The following is a 16,124-nucleotide window of genomic DNA, read 5'->3' as shown; positions in this document are numbered from 1 at the left end:
GTTGCTCGATTGTTGAACAAACTTTACGTTTGAATTGCTTATGTCGATGGAAGCCTCCCCACATACTCGTACTCGTGCTCGTTTAGAAAGAGAGACATACCCAGATAAGTGCATGTGTATCGAAGGTACAGTTTATCCTTCAACTGTACGTTAGGTGTTCTTCTAAACCAGACTACATATATGTATAACAATAGATATTTTTGCAAATTAATACACTTTAAATATGTATAATTACGAGTATATATAGATACATATATACAGAATGTATGTAAGTGAGAAAAAGAAAATCAGAAAAGAGTCATCGTCTGAAAAGAGATTGAAATTTCTAAGTGCAACAACTTTTCGAGGGTTTTTCTTTAGTTTAGTGCAACGTTACATAAATATGTAATCGCAAAAAACCAAACACACAAATATGTGCCGTAAGTTTGCTAAGAATAGAGAATCGAGACAACAACCAGAAAACACGCTCTAAGTCGTATTTAATTCTTTAAAGGAGGCAACAGCAACAGCAGTTGGATATGATCGTAAAGTTTCAATAAAAATAAACTCTTATAAAATTACCCAAATTGAGGTTTTAATATTTTCGTTGTCGTAGATTATTAAACCTTTACATTTTTTCAGATGTGGCAGGACATTCAAGCTTCTGGTGTCATCACTCCCAACATTTCTTTTAATTGGTGTTTATGCGTATATAATTCTCGAAAAAAAAATAAAACAACTTGTTAGTTTTGATTTCTCTATAAAGTTTATTTATTCCAGTCTATTAAGGTTGGTTTCAAATTCCAATAAAAAGATTTCCTTCAGTGATATATTTTCATTTGGAAAGTGAATGTACTTGTATGAAAGGAAATTAATTGTTAATCTAGGAATCCATAGAGTTTTTACTTTCTCTAGATCACTTTTGATAAGGATCTATCCGATTCCGACTAATAACACCCGATTAACAACACAGATGGAAAACATTTACATTTGAATTTATTTGTAATATTTAATATGACTTCAATTTCTTCTTTCTTTTCGCCTAGCTACAGATGAAAACTTTCGTATAATGTATGTATAACAATCAATAATCGCTTTAGTTTAATTTTAATCTTTACAAATACAAACACTTGTTAATTTTTAATTTACAATTTGATAAGCAAACGTTATATGCATACAATACACCATGTATATAGTGTATATGCAGGTATGTATGTATATGTACATATTGTATAACATTTATGACTTCAATTTGAAATATGAAAACTTTTAATTTAAAATTTGTAAACGCGCTGCGTTATGACTTGAGTTATTTTTGATTCATTTAACATGGTACACTTGATTTAAGTTGTTTTTGATTTACATATGTATATGAATGTGGGTATTAGTAGTATACGAGTATATCTATAACACTTTTGATTAGTTTAGTACTGCACTGTGGGGCTAGTTTGATTAGCAATTGTAGCAAAAACGATGATCAATTTGATTGGAATGCAATGGGAACGCGAATATAAAGTTGAAGAGCTAATAGACGTGCCTATGCATGCGTAGTTGTGTGTATATAGTTATACACATGCACATCACATCCGGGGGAATACTATTAAGTTCGATATAATAATATATTTGGCCAATTGTCTTGCTAGCACACGATTACAACAGCAATGCATACAGTTAATAGAGTTCAGTTTTTTTTGATATGATCATAAATCACAACAATATTTTCTATCCAATATCTATGGAATTATAATGTACAATATCTCGGTTAGGAGCAATATCAATGACACGACTGTACATAGTTCGAGTGGCTCGCGATTAGCTTTGATTATCCTCTTTTAAAATAATTAACAATGGTGCTTCGTTAAAAGGTTGCAGCTTAAAACATGGCTACACAATAGATCAACATAAAAACGTTTCAAAAACTAAAATATTAATAGTAAAAACATTCTTTGGAACATAGCAAAAGCTGGCTGCAGCTTCAAAACGATAAAATATAAATATATGTAAAAGTATACGTATAGTTTGTTCTATAAGTAAGTATGACGAACGGCAACGTGAAAAGTGTCCGCGTTCAGTACGGCTCAGTCTTCTGCAAAACTCAAAATCGAATGGCGATGATGTTGAGGACGTCATGTGGTTTCTTTGACTGTCGGCATACGCTAGCGTTAGGCATTGTTGTTTTCACCGCAGCATTGTATGCAGTCCATGCAGTTATGCTACCTATTCCCATCATTCTTTCGGCTCATATTCGATGAGGTCAGTTGTAGCTATAGATACAAAGATAGAAGGAGAAAATGCGTTAGGCAAGATCAAATATTTGCATTTGGCAAAGAAGGAAGCGTGCCAGTTGCGGAAACGAGTGTGAAAAGCTCAAGAAGCGTGCAAGACAAGCTCAAGCGTGCTAGGAAGTAACTGACCTTTAGTCCTTGCATTATTATTTGTGGTGTTCTTAAGCTTAACGTGTCTTAACTTCACGCACAACAACAACATCAACAACAACAACAGGTATATTAATCAGAGAAGGTGTCAAGGAACATACAATGAACGAGTCAACGAGGTGTACAAAGAGAGAGTTAGAGACAGTGTGAAAAGGTGAGAGAAGCTAGTATAGAAACTGAAACAAAGATAAAATAAAATTACCTGCAAGGCTCGTATGGTGTCCAACAACGCCTTCTTCTCCTCCAGCAGTATGCTTATGTCATCCTGGGCGGCCTTCAAATAGGAACGCAGCACATCCGTTTCCTGCTTGGTCTTTTGTCTGTCAATGACGCAATGGATATGTGAGTTAGTTCCCAAGATGATCAAAATATCAGTCATACCTATAACTTTCTGTGTTCACTTTGGAGTCCCCAAGCTGCCTGCGCAGCTGATCGTTGTCCAGCTTCATCTGCTGCATCACCAGCTGCATGGAGAGCACTTCCCGTTCGCGTTCACGTGGGGCCCTAAACAAGGCGTTGCCCAGAGTCTGATGTTGGCCGGCACTCATATTAGTATCTGCAATTTAAACAACTATAATAGAAGGACAATTCACAATTTGTTTAACTAAATGTCTTGCCTATGGGCTGAATATTGAGCAGGCCGCTCTGATCACGCTCCAAACGCATGCGTCCGATGCACAGATTGATGGGCACTGGACCAGGTGAGGTAATATTGACAGGTGGACGGTCCTCAAGCAAGTTAATGCGAACATTTTCGAGATTTATCTAAAGCAATTCAAGTCAAGAAATAAATGCATTTGAAAGATAAAGATTGAAAAGCTCACCGTAAGGGGCATGGGCGAGGAGATGACCTCATCCTCAGCCAGATCGCCCAATCCAATTACTGTGCTTATTGAAAGATCCATGTCTATGTCTTTCACACGAATCTCGGCATGATGAGTGATCCAGCTAAAAATAATCGTAATGTTCATAAAATATTAGGTGATTAAATTGACATTGCGTCGTACCTCTGAATACGTTTACGATCAATGATGCCTTCAATTTTGTTCGGCATGTTTAGCGTCTCATCCAGGCGTAGACGTATGCATGGCGGAGCCTCTGGGTTGTATGGGGCCAGGTTCCAGGCCTTACAACGCGCTCCGAATTTGGTCTGTAGTAAAATTTGACACACAAATTTAAATAAACTCTATAGGATCTGTGAAGGGGTTAGGATTTTAAACATCTAAGGAACGACATGCAAAGCTACAGGCACTCGCATGCAATAGGTGTATGTCAGTGGTGTTTGGTGGTTTGTTGTTTGTGGGTGTTATGGCACTGATGGGAAATGTTTTTTTGTTTAAGCAGAGAGTGGGTTTAGTTATCTACTCGTAGTTAGTTTTACTGGTACAATTTTGTTAGTCGAAGTTCTGTTGTAGGCTGGTGCCATTGTATGTTTTTCTACTGTAGTTATTGTTGCTGTTGCTTAAATCCTTGTTCCTTTAACCTGTGTACGCTGTCAATTAACTATGTATATCCAAACAAACCAATTCTGTAGTTGCAAATCATAGACCATCAATAAGGCCAGATAACAAATAAAGAAACTATAAAATCGACCAGAAACTGGGGATAAGACGGGATGGGTCCATGTATGTAACAACTGTATGGAAAGAGCTCAGGCTAGCAAACGGTTGGAGATATGAGTAGCTACTCCTCCTGCTCCGCATGCTCAAATTACATTCGAATGAAAAAACATTTCCAAATTCGTTCCAAAAGAGCTCCTTTGACTTCAAGTACTACAAACTTAGAATTCTTGAGCAACGTAAAGCCGACCCAGCAAGCTTTCCACTACTCAACTAGAGCGTTTATCAACAGAGAGCGGTATCAAACTGCAACTACAATATACAAAAAAAAAAACCAGCAACCGAGTCATAAAATAGTTAAATCATTGAAAATATAAAAATGAATACAATACTTTGGGTAAATACTCGTATATACAAAGCGGTAAAACTTAAAATGTAAATCTTAGGCATTTAATTAAGTAAGAAATTTCAATTTTAGTATTGTTTATACCTTGTTGGCTTGATGCGCGATCTATTTTTTGTAGTTTTAGAAGTGTTGGTTGTTGTTGTAATTGTTTAAAGTCGTGTTGAATGTCATGTAGAGGTTGTCAGAGATCAATTTACAAGTGTATTCGTTTGATGTTGATTATATAGAGTTGGCACAATAATTGGTTTTGTTTGGTTTTTTTTAGCACACATTGAGATTGATTTCGAGTATATTTAATATTTGTTTTAAGAGAGAAGAGAGAAAATATAATAAGAAAATGATTATATGAGATGTTATCTTACAGAAAGCTGTTTTTCAAATATTCATATGTGGCCGTTTTGCCCACAATTTGAAAATATCACAACTTTGAAGGTGTTAAATTTTGTAGATGTTCAGATAAAAGATATCGAAACATGCAAAAAGTTAAGAAAGTTTAGCAAAACACTTAATTGAGCAAAATCGTCAAATGAACTGAAAATCGACAAGAAATTTTCTCATCTGTGGGTATTTACAACGAAACACAAAAAAATAAATTTGACAAAACAAAAACAAATGAGAAACTCCAGCGAAAGCACTAAGAGTGTCAAAGAAGTCTACCTGCAGCTCATCCCATGGTATGGCACCGCACTCGTCACAGGAAACCGCAGCCACCTGCAAACGCACCGAAGACTTGGGTCCTTCCTGCTGTCGTATCAGTTCTACTGTGGTTAATCTGAGGGAAAGAACAACAAATTAGTTCAAATTTCATATGAGCACAGGAGGGGGGAGATGGTGATTGATTCAACCTAAATGTAGCCATGGAGACAAGATCGCGGCGTCGCCAGGTACTGCCCTCCGATGGTTCCGAAGGCGATGACATGTTGGTCTTGTAGCTGCTCGGTTCCTCGTACACCTCACTGGCCACCTCCACCGGGGAGGCCTTCATATTGTTGTCGGTGGTGAAGGGATTTAGGCGGAACATAACGTCCATGCAGTCCATGGTCTTGTCGTCGCCCATGACAATGGCAAAGTTCTCCGAATCAGAGCTTATGTCGCTCTGAATGGAGAAGGTATCACTGGCATCATCGTTAGGTGTGCCCGACTTGATAGCCGAGTCAATGGAAGTCATAAAACTGGAGAAGCCCTTCTTCATGGAGAGCAGGCCCGAGTTGATCTCCTTCGTCAAACTAGGCACAGTGTCCGTACCACCACCAGCAGAGCGGCCTGCGGTACTCTTTCCGCTCTTCGACGCAGACGAAGCGGATTGCGTTGAGATGCCCGTATCGGGACGTGATCCCTGGCTTGGCGTGGAAGAGGCCAGCGTGGGGGTGCTCTGTATCTGAACATTGTATCTGTAAAGAAATAAACTTTGAGTCATACTTGAGCGCTGGAACGAACACGATTGTCTTACCCATGAGTATTGGGATTAGATGTATGAATATTGCCGTCAAAAAGCGGCGGATCGTTGGTGACAGGCGATGGTGACTCAACACTGCCAAAGGTATTGCTCTTCAGCTGATCCAACGGCGGTGGTGTAGGCCAGGTTATGTTTCCGCCTGTGAAGATGTTATCCATATTATTGATAATTTGTTTTAAAACAATTTTTTTCGAATTACAGTTTTACGTTCACTTTACATTATTAGAGATGCACTTGAATTGCCGTTTGGGTTAGTTTAGTACAAAGAAACATGCGAGATATTTATGGGAAGCGTTTACTCGAAGCCAAATGGATTTAGTATATGTTTTGTTTACACATAATTACATGTACATGGAAAGTCAAAGGTACATAAACGCATCCGTATCCATTGAGCTTCAACTAAACAGCTCCTAGTATAAGTGTCTAGAAGTCCTAAGTGCCCACTGCCTACACTAATAAAATGAGTAGTTTTAAGCAAAATTACAGCACAAATCGAAAAGTGGAAAGTGTGAGGGGAACCGAACCGCTCCTAGCTAGGAATTTGAGCTTGTTAGTTGGAAGGGCAGGGGGTTACACGAATTCGGTGACAACTACTAGTGAGCTAGACATAGAGTAGACTTCAGGGCGATGTGTATCGCTCTGATTGGTTAGTGGGAGGTTTTGTGAGAGTCACTTAATCATAAAACTAAAGAGAGTGAAGGGAGAGACAACAAAAGAGATATAAATTCTTACTATTCATGTGTAAATCGTCACCCAAACTAGCTGAATCGGGTACGACACTTTCAGCATCACCACCACTTGATTCCTTACCAGGTGTTGGCGATGGCATCACGAGCGTCACCTCGATCTGCGGCACAACGCAGCCAAAAATAATCGACTTTTGTTCATTTTGCTGAGGGAGGACCCAAAAGAATAAAAGATAAATTAGAAACGGTTCAACTGGAGTAAGGCATCACGGACATACTTTTTGCAGGATGCGATCGGCATCCAGATTGAGGAAGGTAGACATCTCATTGAGCTCCTCGGCGAGTCGCAGCAAGAAGAGCAGCTGGTAATGATCGATTTGCAGGCTGACCAGATTCGAGATGTGCGCTATGGCATGCACATCCGCAGTGAGATCGAGAGCAGGAGCAGCTGCAGCAGGAGGGTTGGCGCCGACACGCACATCCTCGTCGCTCAGGAAGGGATTACAGGGCTGAAGCGGGGGCAGTGGTGCCAGTGGGGCCAGTCCCATACTCTCCATGCTGGCTGTGGCGCTCTTTCCCAAATCCAGTTGTGCCTGGGCAGATCCCGCATGCAACCAGAGCGTGACGGGCACAGCATCCACAAAGGGAATAGATTTGTTGGGGCCCAGCGAGCGAGCGCCCAGGAAATCCACCCACACGGGATCCAGCTTAATGCACCACACGTCCCTGGGCTCCAGCCACATAACATAGCGGGACAGGTACTGATTGGAGGCGGAGCGCGGCAGCTGCTGGCCACCGGTACCCGCCGGCGACATGGGCGACATCATGCTGACATCCGAGGCCGCCACATGGGACAGTATGCGATCCGTGACAATGCACATGTCACCCTCGACCGACGGGAAACCCGAGCCGAAGACCAGCGAACCCTCCTGCAGAGAGTGCAGCGCTTGGGCCAAGTCCGCCCGAGAGCTTCCCATTTCGCGGATGTTGGTTAAGGCAAAACGCGACACTTGGATCTGCATCGTCTTTGGCCGGTCCTTTTGGTTGGGCGCATCCAGGGCCGCCTCCATAACGACACGCGGCATAATCGCCTCCACCTTGACATCCATGTACATCAGATTGGGCTCCTGGTCCACATTCAGTGCGGCCATCTGTGTGCCATAGGAGCCATTGGAGGCAATCGAGCCGCGTGCACTTCGTTGCTGCTGTTGCGACTGCTGCTGCTGCAGTGTATTCTGGGAGCCAACACTCGTGCGCAGCAGACTCTCGTGCAGGTTCAGGCCAAAGGAGTTGAGCCAGAGAATGGAGCCGAGATCGAAGTGCACCTGAATCGGATTCACATGCATAAATATCTTCGAAGGTGGCACTGCAGGAGAACGGAGACAGGAGGAGTCAGTGGAAGATGAATGGGAATGGAATGCCTTTCAGTACTCACGTGGAAAGACAAAGTCTCCAGGGTAGTAGAAGTACGTATACTCGGCATGGATAATGGGCATCTCGGCGGGAAACGAATACCTATCCTTGTCGCCTGCAAATATGGAGTAAAGGGTGGGAAATCTGTCAGATCTGAACGGGGGGGGACTTTTCGCCGATTAGTTGGAATGCAGAATGGTAGCTCTGTGGCAGGCAACCCCATTCGATTGCGCTCTGTGATATTCACCTGAGGATTTGCTCTTCCTTTTATGTTGTGCTACAACGGCAACCGATAATAACAACAACAAGGAACAAGAACAACACAAGCATTTTACGTAAATCATGATCATGTCAATGGCAGTGGCAATGGTAATGAGGCAATGCATTATAAATCAGACAAAAGCAAAGAGAGAAAAAGAGATATGCCAAAATTTACATTAGTCAGAGATGCTAAAGTAGTGGTGGGTGTGTGCGTGTGTGTGTGTGTCAGTGGGCGTGGCATGTTAATTTTTGATTGCTGTGTCTCGACTGTCCAGCGTCATACCTGAGACGAATTCCTTTGGCATGGACTTCTTGCCCGAAGTAGTCACGCGATACAGGGTAAAGTCCTCGATCCTCAGGATAACGCACGAGCTCATCAACTTGGCCAGGTTCTCCAAGGTGTGGCGCTGCTGAGCTGCCTGCGACATTTGGCTGCTGGCAGAGGCAGAGCCGGAGCCGGATCCGCCAGAGCCAGCAGCAGCAGATGCAGCTGCCGCAGTGGGGGTGCTGCTGCCATTGGAGACGCTACCCCCGTGCTGGGAGCTTAGCATGCTTGCGTTCAGCATAATGGGTGAGGCCGGGGTGCTCCGCTCGAGCGGGGCATGCGTGGCCGGCCGATTGGGCTGGCTCAAATTGAGTACTGCCTCGCGGAAGGCATTCAGGGACTCCTTCAACCACAGCGCCGGTGCCACCGAGGCCTCCTTGTACTTGGCCCAGTGGGATCGATCCGATTTGGCCAGATGGTACGGATAGTAGTCGACCTGAAAGGCCGTTACCGAGACCTGCAGGGCGCCACCCTTGTCCAGCTCGGGGTAACTAGAACGCCCGTCCCCCTCGTCGTCGCACAGATGCAAATCGATGCGTTGGCTGAAGAAATGGTACGAGGTTTCGCGCACATCGAACGCATTGAACATGCGCTGTGCCGTTGTCGTGTGAGCCGATTCGGACAGACGGTTCTGCTGCTGCTCCACCTGGGCCTTGTACTCGGGCAGAGTCTGAAACAATCAAACAACAAATTGGATAATATCAGGGAATCAACGTGGCAGTATGAGCTACTACCTGCATTTTGCGAGCCGCCTTTGTCTTTTGCGTGGCATGCGTGGCCGCCTTGATGAGGCCCGACAGGGAGTCCACAAAATGCAGAGCCGCCTTCAGCTGCGAGTCGGTTAGCACCCAGAGAAGATCGTCCAGGATGAGGACCAGGCGGGAAGCGAGCAGCGAACAGTCCGCCAAACGCTTGCGAATGGTTATTCGGCAGCGGGCATGGTTCGTGAGCAGACGCAGAGGGGTCAGCGATTTGTCCTGAGTAGAGCTGGCCTCGATGCGGACGGTCTGCCAGGAGAGCTCCTTGAAGATCAGTATGATACCCTTCTGGGCGTCCTTGAGGCGTGTCATGCGGAGGTCAGCATTGGCCCACTTGGGAGTCTTTGACTCGACTCGAATGCGCGACATTTGCACCGAGGCGGTGAAGGCGGCGCTCACAAAGTTCACATTCACAGTGTTGACCACGATGGTGATGCCGTCGACTACCTTATGTATGAAACTGTACTTCCCCTGAGGCACTTGTGGCAGGGTAGCGGCAGCGGCCGCAGGAGATCCCGATCCTCCGCCTCCTGCATCGCGTGTCATGGGATTGCAGGTTTCGATTGTGATGCGCACCTCATCCAGCGTCTGTTTGTTGCGAAAAGGTAACATACGTCAGAGTTGGGAAGGGAAAGCTCGGCCTGCAAGCACTCACCAGTGTGATGGGTACGCTCTTCAGCTTTGTCCAGCTAATGCGGAAGGAGACATGGTTGCACCAGGCCGATGTCAGTCGCAGCCAGCTTGGTAACTCCAGCAGCTCGGTGAGCACCCGCTCGTCCAGCTCCAGGTTCGAAAGCTCCCCCTCGCCGCGGAATGTGCTCAGGTTGATTTTGTCCGAGGAGAGGTTCTTTGTGTAGCTGTGTGTGGGCCAGAGATAAGGGAAAGAGAACCAATGTGAGTCGAGTCGTCTGCCTTGTCTCAGCAATTATTTCTGCCTTGTCGAACATGTCTCATCGCATTTGCAGGGGGTCGTGGTTCGTGCGGAACTATCGGCACCATATGGGGCCACTCAGTCAGTTGCCACCAATTGACCCACTTCCCGCATATGGCTGAGCATAATTGAAGTCGAAATCGAAACATTGATTGGGTTAAACTTGCGAAGGGTTCCTATAGCTGGCAAGAGCGCATCCGCAGGCGAGCGGGTTGCGGAGGCACTCAATGAAAAGTTGATTCTATTAAAAGGCAACTTGTTACTTAACAACTTTGAGTAAGTTTTCTTTGCGACCTTTTACGTGACGGGTTGGGGGGATTACGTGAGAATCGTGGCATAGGATGAGGGTGGGGAGAGGACAACAAGTTTGCTCTGCATTTACACTTTTGGCCTTGTTGGGTTATAAACTTGGCTTGTTTGCAGCTTAATTGCGTGGAAAATAAGATGGAAAGATGGCAAACAAAGGATTCGAGCATTAGACCAAGACAATGCCAACCCCAAACTCTAAGGTTGTGTGTGTGCCTTTGTGTGTATGTACATATTTTTTATATATAGCATCCATAAATATGTACTTAGTTATAAGACAAAAAAGCTATTATTAAGAGAGATGGCAAGACAATGCACGTATTTACATATGTACATATATATGAACATAATAATATGTATGACCTGTTTTACAATAAACATGCATACATATATTAGATTGTGAAAGGTTTCCTTTTTCTCATTGTAATGTTGCTACACACGTAGTACCACCAGCGTGCCCACATGAAAGTCCTTCCCAACTGCTACCATCGACACCAGCCAGATGGAAAGAAGATAATGTCGGAGACTCCAACAACAAAATACATGTCGTTTTCATTACATCATTACATTGATGAATCGAATTCAAAATTCAAAAAGCGTGCATGACACCCGCGTACTCAAAATACATAAATATCTACCATATTGAAATAATATTGAAAATGACAGAGAATATTGAATAATTATTCTTATTAGAATACATGTTATTTTAAGGCAAAAGTTTGATGGCATAGTCACAAGTGCCCTCGACCTGGTTATCGGATAACCCATCAAGTAAGCCATATTGCGGGAAACAGCTTGAAAATTTAATTTCGCATGCGATTGCCGGCGGCGGAGGAGGACGGCGACTCAATTTCAAGACGGTGCAAAAAAAATAGGAGACAGAGAACGAAACTAAAAGTGCGTCGGGGAAAATTGACAATCCACTTGTTACACCAGGAGCTGGCGGCGCTCTACCTCTATTCTAGGGCGTGTGGGCATGGGTGGGTGGCACTACGTGTGCTGGCTGAAGCACGAAATTATTGCGGGAGGCGGTGGTAACTTAGCCATAAGCGATAAAGAACACATAAAAGCGGTAAAAAAATTGGCCGACAGGTGACGAAAATGAGAAGGGGTGGGAAGCTGCAAAAAATATACACTTGCTCACATATCTCTGCGTACACATAGAAAAAGAACTACATTTGTATGTTCAGTTGCGGATAACTTTTAATATAAGGCACTTGGGGCAACGATTTTTTTTTTATAATATTCTTTGCTTATTTCTAAACTTAACTACATTTTTTTTTTATTCTATACAACAAACTTAAAAGGAAAAAAAAATCATTCAAAAAAACATAAGGAAAATTTGACGCCTCAAAAGTCTGCGTACACTCTAACAATTCTGCGTACAATGCCGGAATTCGAAACTGTTAATATTTGGTGGGATATCCATTTTGTTTTAAAACATCTGCCAGACGTCTAGGCATTGATTCAACCAGATTCCTGGTATCCTCGGTAGTTATTTTTCCCCATTCCTCCATGATGACGTCCTTCAACATGTTTTTGGAAGTTATGGTGTGCTCACGAATCCTGCGCTCGAGTAAATCCCATAGATGTTCTATGGGATTCAGGTCTGGGGACTGAGGAGGCGATCGAAGCTGATTTTTAACATTATAAAGCAGCCAGAGCTTCGCATTCTGGGCAGTATGCTTCGGATCATTGTCTTGTTGGAAGCAAAAGTCGTCTTCAAGGTCCAATTTTCGGGCACTCTGCTGAAGGTTTTCTTTCAGAATTTGAATATACGCTTTGTGGTCCATTGTGGATTCTATAAAGACGAGATTCCCAACACCATTGGCCGCCATACAACCCCACACCATTACACCACCACCTCCATGTTTTATAGTCGGCAGTAAATTTTCTTTATCCATGGCTGTTCCGCTTTTTCTCCAAACAATTTTTTTCCCCTTTATGCCAAATATGCAGAATTTGCTCTCATCTGAAAAAATGACCCTTTTCCAGAAGCTGGGATCCTTAGAAATGTATTCATTGGCGAAATCCATACGCTTTTTCCTATTGACCTCTGATACATGCGGTTTCCTGCGAGCAACTCGGCCATGAAACCCTGCCTTTCTCCAAGTGCGTCGGACAGTTTCTTCAGAAACCACTTTGGAGAAACGTTCTGCAACTTCCAGTTGTCCTTGGTGAGCAGTAATCCTTGGATTAAGTGGTACCAGTTGCTCAATACGCTTTTTCTCCCGTTCTGTCAACAACGGGGGTCGGCCAGACCGGGGCTTTGACAGTATGGAGCCCGAAAACACATAATTTTCATAAACTCTTTGGCACGAGGAATGCGTTCTGCCAATTAATCGACCAATTTCCCGGTAGGATTTGCCCTCCAACTTATATTTTAAAATAAGTTTTCGGACTTCGACAGAAATTTCTTTTCCTTTTTGCTCCATTATCAACCGCGTGCAAATATTCTTTCAACGCAATGGGAAAGAACGCACATCAACGAAAAACGATAAAGCAAAGTGAAAAAACTAACGGTAATCGCGAATTCCGGCATTGTACGCAGAATTGTTAGAGTGTACGCAGACTTTTGAGGCGTCAAATTTTCCTTATGTTTTTTTGAATGATTTTTTTTTCCTTTTAAGTTTGTTGTATAGAATAAAAAAAAAATGTAGTTAAGTTTAGAAATAAGCAAAGAATATTATAAAAAAAAAATCGTTGCCCCAAGTGCCTTATATTAAAAGTTATCCGCAACTGAACATACAAATGTAGTTCTTTTTCTATGTGTACGCAGAGATATGAGAGCAAGTGTATGTACAGAATCAGCACCGCCAGAACACTGGGAAAAATCAATTTAGTTTCCAGTAGCTCTGGCGTCCGCCCGCTGACCCCGAGAGATTCAGATTACTGTGCTCCAGCAACTGCAGCAAATAAACATAGTTTTATAATTCGCTTTATTGCAAACCAAACTCGGCTGGGGCAGAGCCAACACTTACATGGACAAATGCTTGAGCAATTGGTTCTTTATCAGCGAGACCATTTTAGCAACGTCAGCAGTGAATGCAAATGGAAGACGGCGGTGTAACCAAATAAACAAACGAGCAGAGACGCTTCCACCTTAGAATCGCTCGCACAGAAAATTCAACGTCCGCGCACCATAACTTCGTTAGTTGGGATCTTGGAGGCACTCTGCGGAAGCAAATGTGGTTCACTATCAATTTTTTTTCTCCACTGTCGACTGTATCTCAGAATCTTTGGTGCACCGGCACGGAGATCAATTGGAAAACTCGCGAGTGTGCTTAACTTGTCCCAGCTGTGGGCCTCACATATTCACGTGCACTTCGAGAGATGTCAGTTGGTCAGACTATGCAAAAATTAGTCATGTTTGAAAAATTGGAAAATGGGACAGTGCAATTTCCAAGCAGGGTTGCACAGTCGCACTCCACAAAGTGCTGAAATGCGCATTCCCATTGTGCGATATATCGTTTGAGGGGAACATTTGTTTTTGAAGCCCTTACGGTGGTACGACACTAGGCTTTGCCTTCTTTGCTGTGAAGAGGGAGAGAGAGATAGAATGCGAACTAAAACTCAAAGTTAGAGTTCGTGGTTGTTGGCCCAGTATCGGACTCGCTGTGGCGCTGCTGGTATTATTATTGCGATTATGCGGGAATTATGCAGCGCTGCGCGCATTCGGGATACAATTATGTGGGCTGGATTCTATCTATATAGTAATATTCGACGGAATAAATAGCTGTATCAAAAACGAGGAATATGTATGATGGTACTTGAATTCGTCAGTATATTTACGGTATTTTTAAAATGAGACCGTATATTTTGGAATGTTTCTGAGGGTCGGACGGTATATTTTAACGTCACACTGGATGAAACAAACAACTTAAAAAATTAAATTGCGAAGAACAAAAAATGTCCCGCAGCGCGAATTCACCAGACGAGCTGGTGAAGCAGGTAGTGGAAATCACGGCGTGCAATGCGGATGAAGCCAAACACTATTTGGGAGCCTGTGAAAACGATGTGGCTGCTGCGGTGGCCCTGTTCTTCGAGCAGGGTGCAGCCTCAACATCATCGACGAGCGCGGGTCCTTCATTGCCGGTGCTGGACGATGAGGACGAGGTTCGTGCTCCCATAGCTCCAATTAGGGAACAGCTAATACTGCCAGAAGATGACAACTTCTTTGCGTCCGGTGGGAGCAGCAGCAACCGGCTGTCGCGCGTCACACAGCGACAGAAGGTCTGTCCTCTCCGCGACTTTGCCCGAGAGGCAGCTCTGATGGAGGAGCAACTGCAGGCCACGGGTGCCTACTCGGACCCTGGCGCCCATCGAAGGCGTCGTGAACGCTCCGCCCAAATGGTTGTCGCCGGTCAGGCCATCGCGCTAAATTCACGCGTCGGTGCGGCCACAGCCACCGCCACATCCCGCCTTGGTGATCTATTCCGCCCCCCCACAGACATACTCTATTCTGGAACTTTGACGGCGGCCCGGGAGTTCGCCACCAAGAGACAACGATGGCTGCTGGTTAACGTACAAGGCGACAATTTTCAGTCGCAGACCATGAACCGCGATGTCTGGTCAAACAAAGATCTAAAGAAGTTGGTTAGGCGTCAATTTACGTTCTGGCAGGTGGACAACGACACCTCCGAGGGACGCCGCTTTGTGGCCTTTTATCACTGCGCGAAGCTACCGTATCTTTGCATAATTGATCCCCGCACCGGCGAGGAGGTTTGGCGAAGCCCGGAACCCACTCAGGAAAATGTTTTGCCAGATTTGAGGCAATTTCTGCGAGAGCACCGTGACTTTACTCACGAAGATGCTCCTAGCACTTCTAAACGAGCCGCCAAGCACCTCGAAGACGATGAGATCGAGGACGTGGACGTGGATGCCGAGGCCTCGTGCTCGTCGGCCAGTTCCCGCGGAACGCCAAAGAAGCGAGCCAAGCTGCTGGAGCTCACCGAGGAAGAGCAGCTCGAGCTAGCCATCAAGAATTCGATGAATGAAAATGGAGACGCCATCAAGGTAGATGGTCAGGCGAGCGATGCGGAGAGCCTTGAGGAATTCGACGATGACGAGCTTAAAGTGACTGCAGTTGCAGCTGCTGCCACCGCCACCGCGACCGCCACCTCCTACGAAACTGAGCTGGGCAAAGCCAATGACGAGGTGACCACATTAAAGCTGCGTCTGCTGAATGCCTTGGGCGCCGATGAAGTCGTCCAGCTACGCTGGCCCTCGGACACCAAGCTGCAGACCCTGCGTCTGTACATTCGCCAAACGCACAAGCACATCCCTCAAGAGGGCTACAAGCTCATCTGCGCCTTTCCGCGCAAGTCGCTCGAGGCCGAACACAACCACAGCTCGCTGAAGGAGCTCGGACTGCATCCCTCTGCTAATGTGCATCTCACTCTAGACGACTAAGCTGGTGGCACACACTTGGTCTAGGTCTGTCCAAATTAAACAGCGCAACGCATTCTTCATATAATTATTTACAATTTGGTCTCGCCCCGTACCCTCCTATCCCAAAGCTCCACACGAACTAAAATGCTGTATTAAGTTTAAGGAAACAATACATTGAATAAAATCTACTAGGAAAGCTACCTAAATTTGTTTTTAAT

The 16,124-nt window shown here is 44.5% G+C and overlaps 2 protein-coding genes across 3 annotated transcripts; one reads left to right on the top strand and one right to left on the bottom strand.

Annotated features, from left to right (window-relative positions):
- Positions 1 to 1,584: 1,584 nt before the first annotated feature.
- LOC6596357 (UHRF1-binding protein 1) lies at positions 1,585 to 13,901 on the bottom strand. Of its 2 annotated transcripts, none has more exons than XM_026987259.1 (17): positions 13,497 to 13,901; positions 9,934 to 10,135; positions 9,255 to 9,866; positions 8,479 to 9,190; positions 8,182 to 8,211; positions 7,957 to 8,049; positions 6,800 to 7,887; positions 6,568 to 6,727; positions 5,830 to 5,974; positions 5,225 to 5,770; positions 5,037 to 5,151; positions 3,422 to 3,564; positions 3,239 to 3,362; positions 3,032 to 3,179; positions 2,796 to 2,970; positions 2,617 to 2,734; positions 1,585 to 2,243 (listed from the first exon to the last, which is right to left on the bottom strand). In XM_026987259.1, the coding sequence occupies exons 1-17, from the start codon at positions 13,538 to 13,540 to the stop codon at positions 2,193 to 2,195; spliced, it is 4,506 nt and encodes a 1,501-aa protein (XP_026843060.1). In that variant the 5' UTR covers positions 13,541 to 13,901; the 3' UTR covers positions 1,585 to 2,192. The 2 variants fall into 2 exon arrangements, with proteins under 2 accessions (XP_026843060.1, XP_026843061.1); XM_026987260.1 differs by lacking the exon at positions 8,182 to 8,211 and adding an exon at positions 4,464 to 4,484.
- A 482-nt stretch (positions 13,902 to 14,383) lies between these two features.
- Positions 14,384 to 16,106, top strand: LOC6596355 (UBX domain-containing protein 7). Its single transcript, XM_002021457.2, has one exon. It carries the CDS (start codon positions 14,425 to 14,427, stop codon positions 15,925 to 15,927), a length of 1,503 nt encoding a protein of 500 aa, XP_002021493.1. The 5' UTR covers positions 14,384 to 14,424; the 3' UTR covers positions 15,928 to 16,106.
- The last annotated feature ends 18 nt before the right edge of the window (positions 16,107 to 16,124 follow it).

Source organism: Drosophila persimilis, unplaced genomic scaffold, assembly GCF_003286085.1.
Source record: "Drosophila persimilis strain 14011-0111.01,24,50 unplaced genomic scaffold, DperRS2 tig00000124-arrow-pilon, whole genome shotgun sequence".
Lineage (NCBI taxonomy): Eukaryota > Metazoa > Arthropoda > Insecta > Diptera > Drosophilidae > Drosophila > Drosophila persimilis.
This window is presented reverse-complemented; position numbering and strand designations above follow the sequence as displayed.